This window comes from Patella vulgata, chromosome 3 (assembly GCF_932274485.2).
Source record: "Patella vulgata chromosome 3, xgPatVulg1.2, whole genome shotgun sequence".
In the NCBI taxonomy this organism is placed as follows: Eukaryota; Metazoa; Mollusca; class Gastropoda; family Patellidae; genus Patella; species Patella vulgata.
In genome coordinates, this window is record NC_065881.2 from 54,699,402 (window position 1) to 54,716,165 (window position 16,764).

The window sequence follows — 16,764 nt, forward strand, 5'->3', positions numbered from 1 at the left end:
TGTGGGCATCTTAGTAGTTTGGTGTGTGTGCGTTGGTTGGGGGGATGGTTAATGCATGCAGGCACTTTATACAGGTTGTTCTCTATCCATCTCTTGCAAAATGTGGACGTATCTTGCCTAACAACCACTGGTTTTTCAAATTTGGCATTATCATTACTTTCTAAGAGAGGTTGGTTGGCCCCTAGCCTACTGACGTAATGCATGATTATCGATTTCAAACAGAGGATGGAACCTATTGATTTTGGTGCATCCCCGATCCCCAGGGTTGCCATGTTGCAACCACTTTATATTTCATTTTCTTTATTTAAAAATTACTATTTCAATCGAGCAGGAATGTGGACGTATAATTCATGTCTGACATATGATCAACCTGTATCCCATGGATCCAACAATCAAACTTAAACAAGCAGAAAATGCTCATTATCGAACTCCGTAAATGTATTGATATAATGAAACTATACACCAACTAGAACCAAAGTTATTGTGTCCCATAGCAGCAGCTAATCAAATGCTCATTTTCAAACTCCATCAGGGGGATCACGTGGCTAAGTGGGTAAGACGCTGGCTCGCTAGCCTGGAGGTCTGGTGTTCGATCCCTGCATTGGCCGAGAAAGTTCATCCAGATTTTCCGGCTTGGTTTCCCCTTGTCAGTGATGCATGACGGAGGGCCTGACAAGGACAGCTTCCTAGTCATTCAGATGGTATGAAAATAATACTCATGACTTATATTTCCAATTTTTGATTCTCTGGAGCTTTTATCAATTAAGTAATTCAATATTACCGGTATATAAAATTTATTTCAATAGTTTCTGATAATATGTTTTCAATCATTTTCAATATAAACAAAAGCTTTAAAAAATATTCCTCTCATTTGTAGGTAAAAAATATAATAAACTTCTTTTCTGCATCAATTAACTAACAAAATAGATATTTTTATACAATAATTGGGAAACAATAACATCAATAATTACATAAAAAATATATAACACAGCCTTATGTAAGTTAAAGTATAAGGTATAAATGGTTCAGTGCCATTCAGTAATTGGACTGGATATACACCGGAAATAATTGTATGGATTACGATAATATTAATTTCATAAAAAATATATATTGATATCATCTAGTATTAGGAACACAGCCTTATGTAAGTTAAAGTATATAGTTGTAAATGGTACAGTGCCATTTAGTAATTGGACTGAATATGCACAGAAAACAATTGAATGGAATACGACACTACTGTTCAGTACTGAATGATATCTCCAGTATGAGACTCGACACATTGTATGTATATGGTCAATGGATCTTTAACAGTACAAGTCTCTATATACTATATGTCAATTTTCTACCAGTATCGCTTCCTGTTAACATATTTCTTCATAAAAAAAGAGGATTTTCCCTTTAAAAAATATGGATATAATTGTATGACCATTCACTGTAACTAATATTGAGATTCTTTGAGATCAGGAATTTATACTTTATATAAATGGCAATGGTAAAGATAGGTTGCCAGGCAACAAAATATACGCCCACAGCAGCTAAATCGTCCAAGCGGTTGACAAGGGTTGTCACATATTTATTCTTTTGTAGGTAATTAGGGGCATTTAATAGACAATTTAATACAGATGACATTATAATTTTCCTTGTTTAAGGGTTCACACGGTTCTAAAAAATAAAACAAGGGCCATAACACTGGAAGTAATCTACAGAACTTGTTGAAATTCGACAGGCTTTTTCGTTTTACTAATTCAAAAAATGCATAAAGATTTCATACAGATCAGATGATAACTTTTGTCGTTCGAACGTTCACAAGCTTCAACAAAGTAAAACAAGGGCCATAACTCTAGAAGTAATTGACGGAAATTGCTGACATTCAATAGGCTTCTTCATTTCACTAATTTAAATGATCCATATGAATTTCATACAGATTAGGTGATAACTTTTGTCATTCGAGCAATCACAAGATTCAACAAAGTGAAACAAGGGCCATAACTCTAGATTTAAATTAATAGAAATTTGCTTAAACTCAATAGGCTTGTTCATTTTACTAATTTAAACGATACATATAAATTTCATACAGATCAGATAATAAATTTTGTCGTCAGAGCATTCACAAGGTACAACAAAGTGAAACAAGGGTCATAACTCCAGAAGAAAATAACAGAAGTTATTGAAATTAAATAGGATTCTTCATCTCACTAATGCAAACAACATATATCAATTTCAAAACAATCAGATGATAAATGTAGTCTGTAGAGTGTTAACAAGAAATTGTGGACGACAGACGGACAGACGGGGGCGACGGCAATATACGACCATATTTCCATGTGGGCTTATAAAAATACATGAGAGTGTTACACAGATGTGTACATAATTTTTTTTTTTCAAGAAATGCACCTTTTCTCTTTAAAACAAAACAAAACAAACATACACTGTGCAATGCAATGGGTGCAAATATATAGAGATCCAAGGATTAAATGATTATCAATGATTACAAACAATTAACTTAAAGATTATGTAAGAAGTGAATAAAGAGCTGGCCGTTCTTGCTATAATAGATAATGCAAAATGAATATATTAAAAATGTCATTCAAATTACTTTATTCTTATAGAAGTTATCTCTGAAGTTTTGACAAGATGTGGCATAGATTATCATCGTAGCAATGGTACTTGTTAACTAAGACTAAGCCTCGTTTCACCATTTTTAAATTAAATCTTTAAATGGCAATTGTGTTCAATCCATTTAAATCTCTGCCATCCGATGCTCTAGAGAGTTGATTATTGGCTTGTCATGTGAATAGATGTCTAAATAATAGTTTACATAACATTTGAAGCCAAAATAAAGACCTAGCAATAATGCATCTTTAATATAATTTCTTTACAAAACAGTAAATAGACATTCTAATTATGTCTTAAGTTATTTTCTTTTTATCAAAAATACTAGATACAAGTTAATAATAATGGGGCCCATATGAAATTCTATTGATCAAATTTTCTTGCACCATGCCATAAGATACAAGATAATAATAATAATGGGGCCCATATGAAATTCTATTGATCAAATTTTCTTGCACCATGCCATAAGGTTAATAAACTGAATCTCAAGTAATGCATATGATTTACACATTTACACAATGTTACCTTAAAGACATAAATTTTATGGTGATATGTTCTATCTGCACATCTTTAGCCCATATTTACAAAAATCTCTTCCACACATTAACAATTGGACATCATCATTTGATAAATGAACACAAAATATTTTCAATTTCATAAACTAATACAACTTTCTAAGAACATTCTTTGCTTAAAATATGGCAGGATATATCTACAATTATGGAGATTTCATATTTTGCATGTGTAAATTACTAATAAAACTATATATACAATTTAGCTATTAAAAACATTACCATTCATTCAACAAATCATTCCCAATTTTAACAGAAACAATACCCTCCAATAACATATTAATTATCTCTTCTAAAATAATCACAGATACTCCATCATTGCACACATTTTCACTTATCTAAAAAGCAAACAACCAACCATTGCTACGATCCTATAGATTGAAAAAATGAAAACTGTCTAGATGTTCCACTCGGACTAGATCTATTTTGTCGAGAAACACTATCCACAGAAACACTTCTACGAAAAACAGAGGATTTAGCACCCTTCACTAAAACAGATTCATGACTTTGAGCAAGAATGTTTAGAGCAGCTTCATAATTTGGTGGGGGTGTCATTGGTTCATCAGAAGATGAGATTCGAGTCTAGAAAACAAAATAAAAGATTAAAAAATAAAATAAAATTGTCAAGCTACAATTCAACTAGGAATATTCATATTAATTCCATCGAAAGAAATATAGTAGATTTAAAGTCAATTATTAGATTACATTTATCTTATATATTTGTGATATTCATGAAAGGATGAAAAGTACAGTAATGGAATGTTGAACCATATGATTGGCATGTCAAAAGTTAAGGAACAATCTACGAGAACCAGGTTGATACATATCTTGAATAAATTATTGTTGGAACTGCTTTTGTTGTTAGTCATAGTGAGGCATGTGCTATGAATTAATTGCACCCATCCCATGCCTCATATTGTTATCTTAATCACTGAAATATTTTGAAATAAACTTGACATGACCAGGGCATTTTGGGACTAAAAGAACATTTGTGGTCAACTCTATTCTTCAATAGAAAAACAAGCCAACAGTGAGGCTGATGTCCCCTGCCGAAATCCCCCCCCCCCCCAAAAAAAAACAACATTTGTAACATATTAATCAATTGCACATTTATCTTTTTCAAAAGTACACTGTATTGAGTAATCAAACTGTTTATCTATGCTTAGTCTAAGCATAAAATGTTCATTATTAAACTCAGGTTTTGAAGTACCTGGTAGTGAGTAAAACTATACACTAAGTTTCAAAGTTATCTTGTCCCAAAGCATCGACCAAAGAAATAGCTTAGCTCTGCTTAGCTTTAATGGGAAATATTAATCATTGAACACAGTCAAGACGTTCGCCTAATGAACATCTATACCTCAATTATTGTTATGTTCCAAAGTCTTGACCAATCAAATTGCTTATCGCTACTTAGCCTAAGCAGAAAATTCTCATCATCGAACTTAGTCAATGTATTGATATAATGAATCTATACTCAGAATTTCATCACTCTCACCCAATTAGAACCAAAGTTATTGTGTTCCAAAGTCTCCACCAATCAAATTGCTCATCTCTGCTTAAAAAGAGTGGAAAATGCACATGCACATGTCAATGCATTCACGTAATAGACACCTACACCAATTTTTAACATTCGACCTCAATTAGAAGGAGAGTTATTGAGTTCCAAAGTCTTGACCAATTGGATTGAAGTCTCTACTTTGCCTAAGCAGAAAATGCTCAGCATCGAACCTTGTTAAGGTATTGATGTAAAAAAACTGTACACGAAGTTTCACCACTATCACTCAATTAAAATCAAAGTTATCAAGCTCCAAAGTCTAGACCAATCAAATTGCTTATCACTTTGCTTACCCTAAGCCGAAAATGCACTCATAATCAAGGTATTGATGTGTTGAAACTATAAACCAAGTTTCATCACTCTCACTTAATTAGAACCAAAGTTAGTGTCCCAAAACATCAATTAATCAAATTGTTTATCTCTGCTTGCCCTAAGCAGAAAATGTTCATCTGTGAACTCCATCAAGGCATTCACCCAATCAACGCCTACACCAAGTTTGAAGGAGAGTTATTCTGTTCCAATGTCTCGACCAATCAAATTGCTTATCGCTCTGCTTACCCTGAGCAGAAAATGCTCATTATTGAACTTAGTCAGGGTACTGATGTAATGAAACTAAAAACCAAATTTCATCACTCTCACTTAATTAGAACTAAAGTTATCATACCCAAAAAACATTAACCAATCAAATTGCACATCTCTGTTTAGCCGAAGCAGAAAATGCTCATCTTCAAACTCTATTAAGGCATTTACCTAATAAACACCTACACCAAATTTGAACATTTTAGCTCAATTAGAAGGGAAGTTACTGTGTACCAAAAAGTGTGACGGACAGACAAACGAACCCATTTTAATAGCCACCTTCTTTCTTTGAAAGGCGGGGGACCAAAAACTCATATGTGATACCAGACAGTGTTCTCCGATTGCTCACTACAATGCTAGAGTTATCTTCCTGTTTAAATTATGACTTAAAATTAAAATGTCGTCATATGGCCGAACCATCACACAGTTTAGAATAAGTTGATTACTGAACTTGCCTGTCTTTGAGATTGAGGTGTTGCAGGATAAAGACCAGATGTTATAACTTCATCATAAGGTGGTGGTGGATTATACAAAGATGCATTATCTCCTTCCCCTAATCCAGCTTCAAACATTGCTAAAAATATATATACACACGTATATGTATATCAAGATTGAAATAAGTTAGAAGAATAGATTAATAATTTAGGATTACAGCATTAGATAGTGTTTGCCCCTGCAATCTTGAAATGAAATGAAATGGGGGGGTTCAACGTTCTACTGTTCTTCTCCGACTTGGCTAATGAAGACGGGCATATGCCATATAGTGTGCTTTGAGGGAAATTTTGCCTGGACAGCAGTGCTACGTCCTAGCCTTATATCAAATTCCAACCGTCAAGGTATCTTTTATCCTGATGAACTTTCTCGGCCAATGCAGGGATCAAACACGAAACCTCCAGGGTACCGACCCAAAGTCTTACCCGCCGAGCCACCATGGCTCCCCTGCAATCTTGAACTATACTTTTTATTCTCTTTGCACTTAAGAAAAATTTAATAAGAATAATTTAGCTACATGTCAATTCAGCTAGTCAACTTTGTAACAGATTGTCTACCACTAATACAAACAAACACACCCACAAAAAGGTATTTGTATTAAAAACTAAATCTTGTTATGACTTGAATTGAGTATTCATTCCAAAAGTAGATTGCTCCAGAATATTACTATAAAAATAAATCTTTTAGAAGGTGCCCTTTAAATTATATATTTTGTACAATGTTGGTGTCATTTTAGTTACATGTGAGAGAGAGAGAAATGGGGTTTAACGTCCACTCGACACAAACTAGGTCATCTCGGGACTAACATATGGGTTAATTTTATTTCCATAATTCGCTTGCGCGTAGGGGTCTTTAGCAGTGGGAGGAAACCGGAGGACCCGGAGAAAACCCACGAGGTTGGACAGGCGCCCCCTACTCCTTGCCACGTACAACCGGGGATTCGAAACCACGCCAGTCGACTCAATGACAGACTGTATGATACAGCGCGCGCACGCTAACCATTCAGCCATCCAACCCCCCTCAGTTACATGTAATTAAAGGACAATATTGGTGTCAGTCATTATCACATAATGATAGAACTGGTTAAACACGTTCCAAATATAATTTTAACACACAAATCATTGCTGTGATAGATGTGTAACAAAGATTTGAAAAAACGGGAAGTGACGCAAAAAATGGAAAACAAGAATTGACTGTCACTAGATAAAACAAAAAAAATAGAAAACGTCTGTGCATTACCATGTGATTATTAGGTATAGAATGAATAGAAACAAAGGAATGTACGGGCCTTTTCAATTTTTCTCATTTTCTCTTATCTCGTGACAGTCAATTATTTTTTTGAATTGTCAGATATCCTCTCACAGTCTCATACAACAACTTTTCATCTTCAATGGAATTATCAGTGCGTTGAAATTCGATCGTGTATTTGTTATTGCTCATAATTCCTTTAGTCGGTTATATATATGGATAACTCATGTTTTCCATTTTTTGCGTCACTTCCTATTTCTTCAAATCTTTGTTACGTATTTACCGTAGCAATGATCTGTGTGTTAAAATTATATTTGGAATGAGTTTAACCAGTTCTATCACATATGTGATAAGGAGCCACGGTGGCTAAGTTTGTTTGAGTTGGTCTATCACCAAGATATTTGAAATTGCAGATTTTATATACTTACAGTCTCTGTTAGTTGTGTTAGTTCGAGTTTGTGTTTTTTGTTGAAAGCAATATAAAATAATGAGAAATATCACAACAGCCATTCCAACAACTATCATTATCAGTATGGTATTCTGATTCATAACTTCTTCTTCTTCTGTTAATAAAGTAAAAGAAAGACCTATTATACATTTAAATACATATCAAGCTAGATCAGTATAACCACACAATTATGTTCAATCCTGTATTCTTGAATAAGATACTTCTTTCCTGTATTCCATGTATTAGTAGAACAATTCATAGTAAATTTAATCTAACATGATTTTGAGTTGACAGAAATACAATCGACTGACATGGAATTGAGTCCAATAACAGTTTTGTCAGTCATGATAACAGCCCTGTCTGGGAATATAATCATGGTTGTGAATATAAATATGATGTGATCAAACATAGGTTTATGTTTTAAATATGTGAAAGGTTGATATTTTATCATATCCAGTTGACCATATGCCTTGTCATAAGCTATTCTCTTCTCATATCAAATGTAATTCAACGTGGTCGTGCATCATGTTGCTCTTTGCAGAAAAAAAAAAACGCCCAGCGAGTTAATATAACAATTATTTTATGTACCACAGATGGCTAAAATATGATATATTTAAGCATGATCTCAATTCATAAACCAAATCCCAGTTAAATAAACTAGCAAGTACAATAAACAATGGTTAGGCAACACCAACTATTAAACCCGCTCCTGCCAAACTAAAAATATGCCAACTTTGATAGAAGAAAGAATGAAAACCATAAAACTTGAAACTGCTAAATTCATTTTAAGTTTCAATAAATTTTCTCAAAAATAAAAATTGTATAAACCTGTCTTCCTCCTGACTGCATCCTTCTGAGGTTCACACGCTGCTGGTTTGGCTAATGGTAGCACCGGCCCTAGGTGCAAGTCAACAACATTCAGTGGTGTAGGATGAGGACCTGGCAGGGAACAGAGTCTAGCCATTCGACTGAGATCATAAAAAAGAGGTCATGTATACGCGTATTCAACATTTTTAAGATTGCAAGAATATGTCTTACCACAGAGAGCATTTTTAAAAATACAACTTCCATCAGCACATAATCGCTTAGTTTCCAAATCACATGGTTCGGTAATTTCCTCATCTTTATCTGTGGAAGTGGTTTGAAAGCTGACATCGATAGGATTAAAACTCATTGTTGTTGTCAATAAGCTAGTGATAGGATTTCTTTCTTTCTCCGTCTTCTGTAGTTGGACAAAACTTAAATTACATTTCTTGTTTTCTGGCAGTCTAAAATAGAGAGAGAGAGAGAGAGAAATGGGGTTTAACGTCCACTCAACACAAACTAGGTCATTTCGGGACTAACACATGGTTCAATTTTATTTCAATAATTCGCTTGCGCGTAGGGGTCTTTAGCAGTGGGGGAAACCGGAGGACCTGGAGAAAACCCACAAGGTTGGACAGGCGACCCTACTCCTTGTCACGTACAACCGGATATTCGAAACCACGCCAGTTGACTCAATGACTGGCCTTATGATACAGCACGCATGTGCTAACCATACGGCCATACACCCCCCCCCCCCCTTCTAAAATAGAAATCATGCTTTCAGGTCAAGGATATTTCAACTGCATGCTGTTATCCTTTCCCTTAGACTAAACTCCAGGTAGGCCTATGTATATTATATTGCAATAATTCTATGAGGTTTTTTTTCTACTCAAGCCCCCAGTCTTTAGATTATATTGCAATAATTCTCAGGCGCGGATCCAGGATTTTTTGCAGGGGGGGGTCTAGGTTGGATAATTGCTTAAGGCGCTAAACGTTGTAACGGGGGATCTGGGGGCTCTCCCCCAGAAAAATATGGTAAATTAGATTCAATTTGGTGCATTCTGACGTATTTCCGGAAGGTAAATTCCCAAATTACAGGTCTAAAAATCGACAATAAAATCGCATAAAATGTCCTTAAAATGTTGATGGGGAATGCTCCCTTCACAGTTGAGGATTGATGATGAATTTAGTTTATTGTTAATCTCTAATTACCCGATTTTAAACACATGTGGTGTTACGTCTCACGCAGCAATTGTTTTAAATGCACGTATAAAAAAGTCTTACGAATGACGACCTGTCGGAAGTATCAATTGGTCCCGACGGCAATTTATTCTGTCGACGTTTCTGGCTAATTGCCAGAGCTGTATGTGACTATTTGGTTTTGCCCACAAGGGAATGAAAGTCATGACTCAACTCAATGTATTCAAACTCGCAATTTTTGTGTCAGATTCAGGCTTTTAGATATAAGTTTCTCGGACCCTTCAAATTTTCAAGCCTGATCAGCAGGGGGTGGGGGGGGGGCGGACCCCCTGGACCCCCCATCTGGATCCTTTAATACTGTTTAGTTCCGCTCATTGTCATGTATAATAAAAGACATGTTCTGGCCAGCCTGGGACAGTGAGAATAAAACAGAAGTGAAATTAGAGCCTAATTGTCATTTAGTCAATTCACAGATTGAATTTGATAATATAACTTATAATGTAATAATGGAAACAATTTCACTAACCCATTATCATATCAAAAGTATCCATATATATGTAAATTAAATATAGGCACTATTATTAATAAAATCACAGCACAAAATTGTTCGTTACCCACACTGTGCCGTAGGCCTACGTAGCATATATGGAGAGATGACAAGAAAGAAAGCGGATATGATGGTGGGATTGTCAACGTAATGCTATTTACTGTATGTAAATTTATCTACAACTGTACAAAGTGTTTGTCCGTGTGCAATATACGACAGATAACCCCACGCACCAATGTCATATGAAGTGTAAGGTCAATACATGTTGACAACCGACAGTAGATACGTACATGAAATTGTAAACTAATCTAACTGTACTGATTATTGACGCAATATTATACAAAACCGGTATTATTGGTTGACCAGTCAATCAGTGGTAGCCAAATTTCTTCCCATAAATAGCCTTAATGACCTTCACCTTTTTGAACAAAGTTATTAAAAATTAATGGCGTCGTCTTCTTTTTGGCGGTAAAATTAGAATTCTCCAGGAGATATTTATATTTAATCCACTGGTTGCAATTTTATATCATTTGTTTTGATACACATTGGATTGAGAAAGGGAGTTGTATTTGTACAAGTAGAAGTGAAGAAGCCTGCTACATATATAGGCCTATTATTGATAAAATTCTTTATAGGGCCTATTCGAAGTCTCCATTAAACATCTGACGTTAGTACTGATAGCCTATCGCATTAGCAGGCGTTCTTTTACATAAACTGTTCCAGTCCCGTATTTATGAAAGTGAGCCGCGATGGCTCAGTGGATCCTAACTGGCGTAAGGCGCTGGATCCTTAACCAGGAGTTCCGGGGTTTAATACTTTTGCCCGTCTTCATTAGCCCATTATAGGAGCAGAACAGCAGCCTAGCTAGGACGTTAAACCCCATTTCATTTCATTTAATACTTTTGTTGGCCAAGAAACTTCCCCAGTTGTTCCAGCGTGCGTTCTCCTTGTCGGTGTTAAGAAACGGGGTAAAGTCGTTCGGGTGGGATCAAAAATTGAGGTTACGGGTATTCTACATTAAATTGGCATGCATTCCTAGCGCAGTGCATGGTGTAGGCCTATCCCCGTCTTTATAATCCCGGTTGGAGCAGAAATCCTTTCACCCATTCATTAGGTCTATATTGAGGCCCGATCGATTGCACCATTTACAAGAAAATAATAATTAAAAACATGTTGATGTTTACCTCCATGGACCCATATCGCACACTTTCCACAGTGTATTTTTACTCTGTGGACTTTCTTTTATAGTTCAAGCCCCATAGGCCTATTTATGAAATAAAATTTCTCCCTATGGTGTGTATGTGGGGGTTGGGGGCCTCTGCGTGAGTTCGGGGTTCGATCCGTTGTTGGCCGGGAAAGTTCCCCAGGTTGTTCCACTGTGCACTGACAAGAAACATGGTCTAGTCGTTCGCATGGGAAGAAAAGCCTTGAGCATGGACGTAAAAGAAACCCCGTCAGTTGGAATTCAGTTGCTGTCCGGGCAAAAATTCCCCCGCACAGTGCATGGCGTATCCCCGTCTTTATAATCCTGGTTGGGGCAGAAATTTATGTCACTCATTCATTATTGCTCCATTATTACGTTTTTACGAAAATAATTATTAAAATCATTCTTTTTAGAACCATCTCACACAGGGGAGCACAAACATATTTTCCGGGGTGGAGGGGGGGGGGGTAATCTAAAAATCGGCCACTCTGCATTAGAAAATCAATTATTACAGCCATGCAGTTAGTAAGGAGAGAGAGAGAGAGAGAGAGAGAGAGAGAGTTTAACGTCCACTCTACACAAACTAGGTCATTTTGGGACTAACACTTAGTTCAATTTAATTCGCATGTGCGTAGGGGTCTTTAACAACCGGGGAATCGAAACCTCGCCAGTTTACTCAATGACAGACCTTATTATACAACGCCCACGCGCTAACCCCCCCCCCCCCCCAGTGAGTATAGCATTATGTAATATTTAAATGACTCAGTTGAATATTGATTTGTAGGCCTTATTTAATTGGTTTCATTGAATGTTTAAGATACTCCGGCAAACCGGTTCAATTTTCTGGACTTAAGCGCCCCCCACCCCCCTGTTCTGCGCCTCTGATTTCACATTCATGTTAGCTTAACTATATTGTTTTCTAAGCTTGTATTATTTTGTTATAGGCTACTTCTTTTGTTTTGCTGTGATCGGATCTTTTCTGTCATATTCTTTATTTTTTATAATAGTAATAAATTCTTGTTTCGTATGGAACCGAATCGTTGTCATATTGAAATATTGAAATTCGACATCCCAAAAAGCAGAATGATTTTAAATGTTTTAAATTTTTATCCACTAGAAATTTCAGTGGAAGAAATTGTTGACTAGAAGGTAAAAAGGGTTTTTTCTCCCCAAAATATATTATATTATTAATTTTTTTTTTTTTTTTTTTTTTTGGTGTGTTGACTTGACCCGTCTTCCCGAAAAATCTGCTCGTACGCCTATATGGACACATTCCAATATTTCGGTAAATAATGTACTAGAATGCCAAAACCAACATCATTTTGTATGATAGGCTACACCACTTCGTTTCTTCGTTATGGTTCTGGCTTGGGTGGGAAAAAGAGTATGCAAGAATTATAAATAGGCTCCGATATAATCGAAGCTAAAAACAAACACATCCGATAGGCCATAATAATGATTATTGTCTGATGACCAGATAGGCTAAACGTTTTTTAGCAAGTCTTCGTGGCTAGGCTTAAACCGGTACAATCCAGCCACATGGTTTTAGACTATCATCAATATCATGAGTGTTCAACAAACATCTTCGCCAGGGAAAATGGTATATAATAGGGAAAAAAACCCATTATAAGTATATAATAATAAAACAGTGGAACCAGGAGGCATAGATATCCAACAAAAAACAAAAACAAAACAAAACAACAATTCTGTGGATATCCCAAGATATCTCATTCCTGAAGCATCAATTGCTGGTTTTACAATGTAAGATGATAATATTAATATAAGTACCGAGTTAAGCGAGATCGGGAAGATATCGAGGGTTTAGAACATAATTGTGATAAGTCACAATGCTTGATATATTGACTTATCACAATTATGTTCTAAACCCTCGATATTATAATTGGAATTCAGCGACTCAACCGCGAGGCTTTGGAGTTATCTTCCTTAAATACAGAGGTCGCCCTTTTCCATTTTTAGCCTTCAACTATCAAGTTTAAAAGACAAATCAGCGGTGGTCAGTGATTGAATGACATTTGGAAAGAAAAGACGATAATTGCCGTATACTAGAAGTGATGGGTTGCAATTCTAGTTCTCAGTCGCTAAAGGGAAAGGTATTCGAGCATGAACAAAATTATGCACAACATAAAATTGATTCACTCATAAAGACGAGCTATAGTCTAGATAGTCATTATATAATCAAGGTAGGCCCAAAAAACTATAATAATCAAGAGGTGAGGTAGGCCTAGCTACCGGTAGAAAAAAAAAGTCTGAAATGTTTGAAGTCAATTAATTTCAATGATGTAGTTGTAGGCATAGATAGACAATACCGTAGGCTAAATTGCCTATTTCGCTGCTTCATTTTTATGCGCTACTGTGTACATAATTAATTATAACCATGACAGCTATGTCGGCTAGAATAGGCCTATATGATTATAACTCTAACGTAACGTAACTATCCATCCAGTTGAGTTTAGTACTATTACTTAGTAAATAATATATTTCCATTTGCCCGTTCACATTTTCTTGTGGACACAAGTTTTTTTTATTCCGATTGTGACGCTATTCCGGTAATATTAACGGCTCATGAGAACATTATTAATGAAAGGGAGATAAATCCACTTAATTATGTAAACATTCCCTGAAAACTGTAAGGCAAGTTCATTTAATATGTTAATGTACATTTTCAAAAGTTGGATTAGGCCTAGTAACCAAATATATTTCTTCAGTTCAGACTACTCAAAGTTGATAAAGTATAAAGTTAGTATTGGATTTTTCAATAACCTCAAATACCTGTCTGTTGCCAGATGTGCACAATCAATTAAAAAATGCACTTCGTCCTCAACTTGAACTTTCCCTTTCACTTCAGACATTTTTATACGCCCACATTTTCATGTGGACGACTGGAAGTATATTTTCGTCGCCCCTGCCCGTCCGTCCGTACGTCCGTCCGTCCACAATTGTTTGTGGTCACTCTACCGGTCACAATTCTTGATGAAATTTGAAATATAGGTTTATCTCCAAAAGATCTCGGCTGCTTTAGATATTGGCATGTATCGGATCGAAATTTCATGGATTATGGCCCCTCACTGTTTGTACGAAAAATCACGTTTTTGTGGACCCAATAGAGGTCACAATTTTTATCCGATTTTGTTGAAACTTGGAATGTAAGTTTGTAACCCAAAGATCTCGGTTCCTTTCGATATTCGCGCATATCGGACGGTAACTTCCTGAATTATGGCCCCTGATTGTACGAAAAATCACGTTTTTAGCTTGTGAACCCTATAAAGGTCATAATTTTTATCCGATTTAAAAAAACGTATTATTATATATATCAAGGTTGTGGACCCTATAGAGGTCACAATTTTTATCCGATTTTGTTGAAACTTGAAATGTAAGTTTATAACCCAAAGATCTCGGTTCCTTTCGATATTCGCGCATATCGGACCGTAACTTCCTGAATTATGACCCCCTGATTGTACGAAAAATCACGTTTTTAGCTTGTGGACCCTATAGAGGTCATAATTTTTATCCGATTTAAAAAAAAAACGTATCATTATATCACCGTTACACCCTAAGGACGGCTGAGTTCGAATTTCGTGAAAATCGGCCCAAAACTGACAGACAAAATGGCCGCCCTTCGTTCTCAAATAGCGTAAAAATATGGTATATCAAGGTTGTGGACTCTATGGAGGTCACAATTTTAATCCGATTTTGTTGAAACTTGAAATGTAAGTTTGTAACTCAAAGATCTTGGTTCCTTTCGATATTCGCGCATATCGGACGGTAATTTCCTGAATTATGGCCCTTGATTGTAGGAAAAATCACTTTCTTTTTAGCTTGTTCTCTATCCATCTCTCGAAAATGTGGGCGTATCCTGCCTGGCAGCCGCTGGTTCACAGAGGCGTGATACACAATTTAATCCTGATATACCTACCAGTTTCTATTTTGAGCCTATGTGAAGATATTTTGAGCTTGTTGATATCCCTTCGAAATTCATATTTTTAAAATCAAGGATTGATAATTTTATGACATATTTGACCAGCAACTTTTTCAAATAGGTCTTAAAATGTAGAAAATAAATTAACATGGTGTTTATTAAGGGCAAATTCAAGAGTGAACATAGTTCAGTGACAGTGCTAAACCATGACTGTCCAACTTTGGAAAGTTCTTTGCCATTTGCGAGAGCATGAGCTAATAAAGAATCTGGAGATGAGCTCTCAAGGTGATGCCAAAAACACAGGAGGAGAGACTTAACAATTTCCATATACATTGCCATTTGCGATCTACCTAATTCGGTCAGAACTTCAAAATTTAAACTCTTTTTGTGTACCCTTAAAGAAATTTACAAAATTTAACATGTAGTTTATCAGGTTCTATATATATATCTTTTTTAAAGAGAAACCTTTCTTGAACTAAGTATTATATGCAAACTTGTTTTAATCTGAGGATTTAAAGACAATAGCCTACATCTTTACACAATTTAAAATATGCTTTTAAGCCTTTTTGATATAGGACCTACCGGTAAGCTATACTTGGTTAGTGAAAAGGAACCCGATGCAGAAAATATTACACCAAGTTATAATCGGTAAGATGAAACTAGTCTGATGCCACCTTACTGATATAGGCGTTATCTCCCTTTTGAGTTATCCTCGTCGTGTCTAGTTTTAGTCTTTTCTATTGGCTAATGATTAATAGAAGAGCCAATCATAGAGAAGGTGACATAAATTGGCCTTCCCAAATTCTGGTAATTTGTTTACTGCTTGAGGTCAAGACACTGCGTAATTTCAAGGATAAGAAGGTATTTTTTGGTTTCCTGATCTAACACATAGTTTAGCGCTTATACATGATGTATGTCCACAAGAACCGTGGCATCGAGAGAATCGTGGCAATTATCACGTGAACGTAAACACAACATAACATATACGTTAGAAATATTGTACTTGTTTGCCGATCCCAGGTGGCCCTAGTCAAATATTAATTAATAATATTATTTCATTTGATATTTGTTGTTCTTTCAGACTACTACTTCTTCTCGCTAGACATTTATCAATGTACATTTATTTACCCATATGACCTTTAATCACCTTGTTGCCGTTGGTGTAATTTATTATCACCAGAAGACGTTTTTATACTCAACGATAGTATAACTCCCACGCTGTATTATTTTCACCCCGTCCGGAGTCCACAAAACTCACTCTACTATCGCATAGGTGTGGAAGTTATGTTATGGACCTGAGCCCTGTTTCTCGAAATCTTAACTAAAGATAAAATCCAATTTTTTAGTAGATACTTCAATTTTGATTGGCTAAGCATTAAAATCAATCTAATATTATCCAATCAAATTATTAAAATTTGGATTTTATCTTCGTTAAAATTTCGTGAAACAGGCCCCTGATCACTTTGAACAATCTTGTCAAGATTTTAGCTTTAAAGGCTAAATTTATCATCCAATTAAATTTATACAAGTGTTTATGATGGTCATAAACCGAAGAAGCCTATTGA

General features: G+C 35.6%; 2 protein-coding genes across 6 annotated transcripts in view; one reads left to right on the forward strand and one right to left on the reverse strand.

Moving 5' to 3' along the window:
- Positions 1 to 783: 783 nt before the first annotated feature.
- Positions 784 to 10,471, reverse strand: LOC126815413 (uncharacterized). Of its 3 annotated transcripts, none has more exons than XM_050541039.2 (5): positions 10,349 to 10,471; positions 8,546 to 8,775; positions 7,488 to 7,622; positions 5,775 to 5,893; positions 784 to 3,767 (listed from the first exon to the last, which is right to left on the reverse strand). In XM_050541039.2, the coding sequence occupies exons 2-5, from the start codon at positions 8,679 to 8,681 to the stop codon at positions 3,549 to 3,551; spliced, it is 609 nt and encodes a 202-aa protein (XP_050396996.1). In that variant the 5' UTR covers positions 8,682 to 8,775; positions 10,349 to 10,471; the 3' UTR covers positions 784 to 3,548. The 3 variants fall into 3 exon arrangements, with proteins under 3 accessions (XP_050396996.1, XP_050396998.1, XP_050396995.1); XM_050541041.2 differs by lacking the exon at positions 10,349 to 10,471 and adding an exon at positions 10,130 to 10,333; XM_050541038.2 differs by lacking the exon at positions 10,349 to 10,471 and adding an exon at positions 10,038 to 10,333.
- A 5,496-nt stretch (positions 10,472 to 15,967) lies between these two features.
- LOC126814375 (protein NDRG3) overlaps positions 15,968 to 16,764 on the forward strand; it is a 28,917-nt gene continuing 28,120 nt past the window's right edge. For 2 of the 3 annotated variants that reach the window (XM_050539473.2, XM_050539474.2), the window contains exon 1: positions 15,973 to 16,060. The gene's annotated coding sequence lies outside the window, so the exon portion shown is untranslated. Of the gene's footprint in view, positions 16,061 to 16,764 lie in introns of all 3 variants that reach the window. The other variant, XM_050539475.1, reaches the window with a different exon arrangement.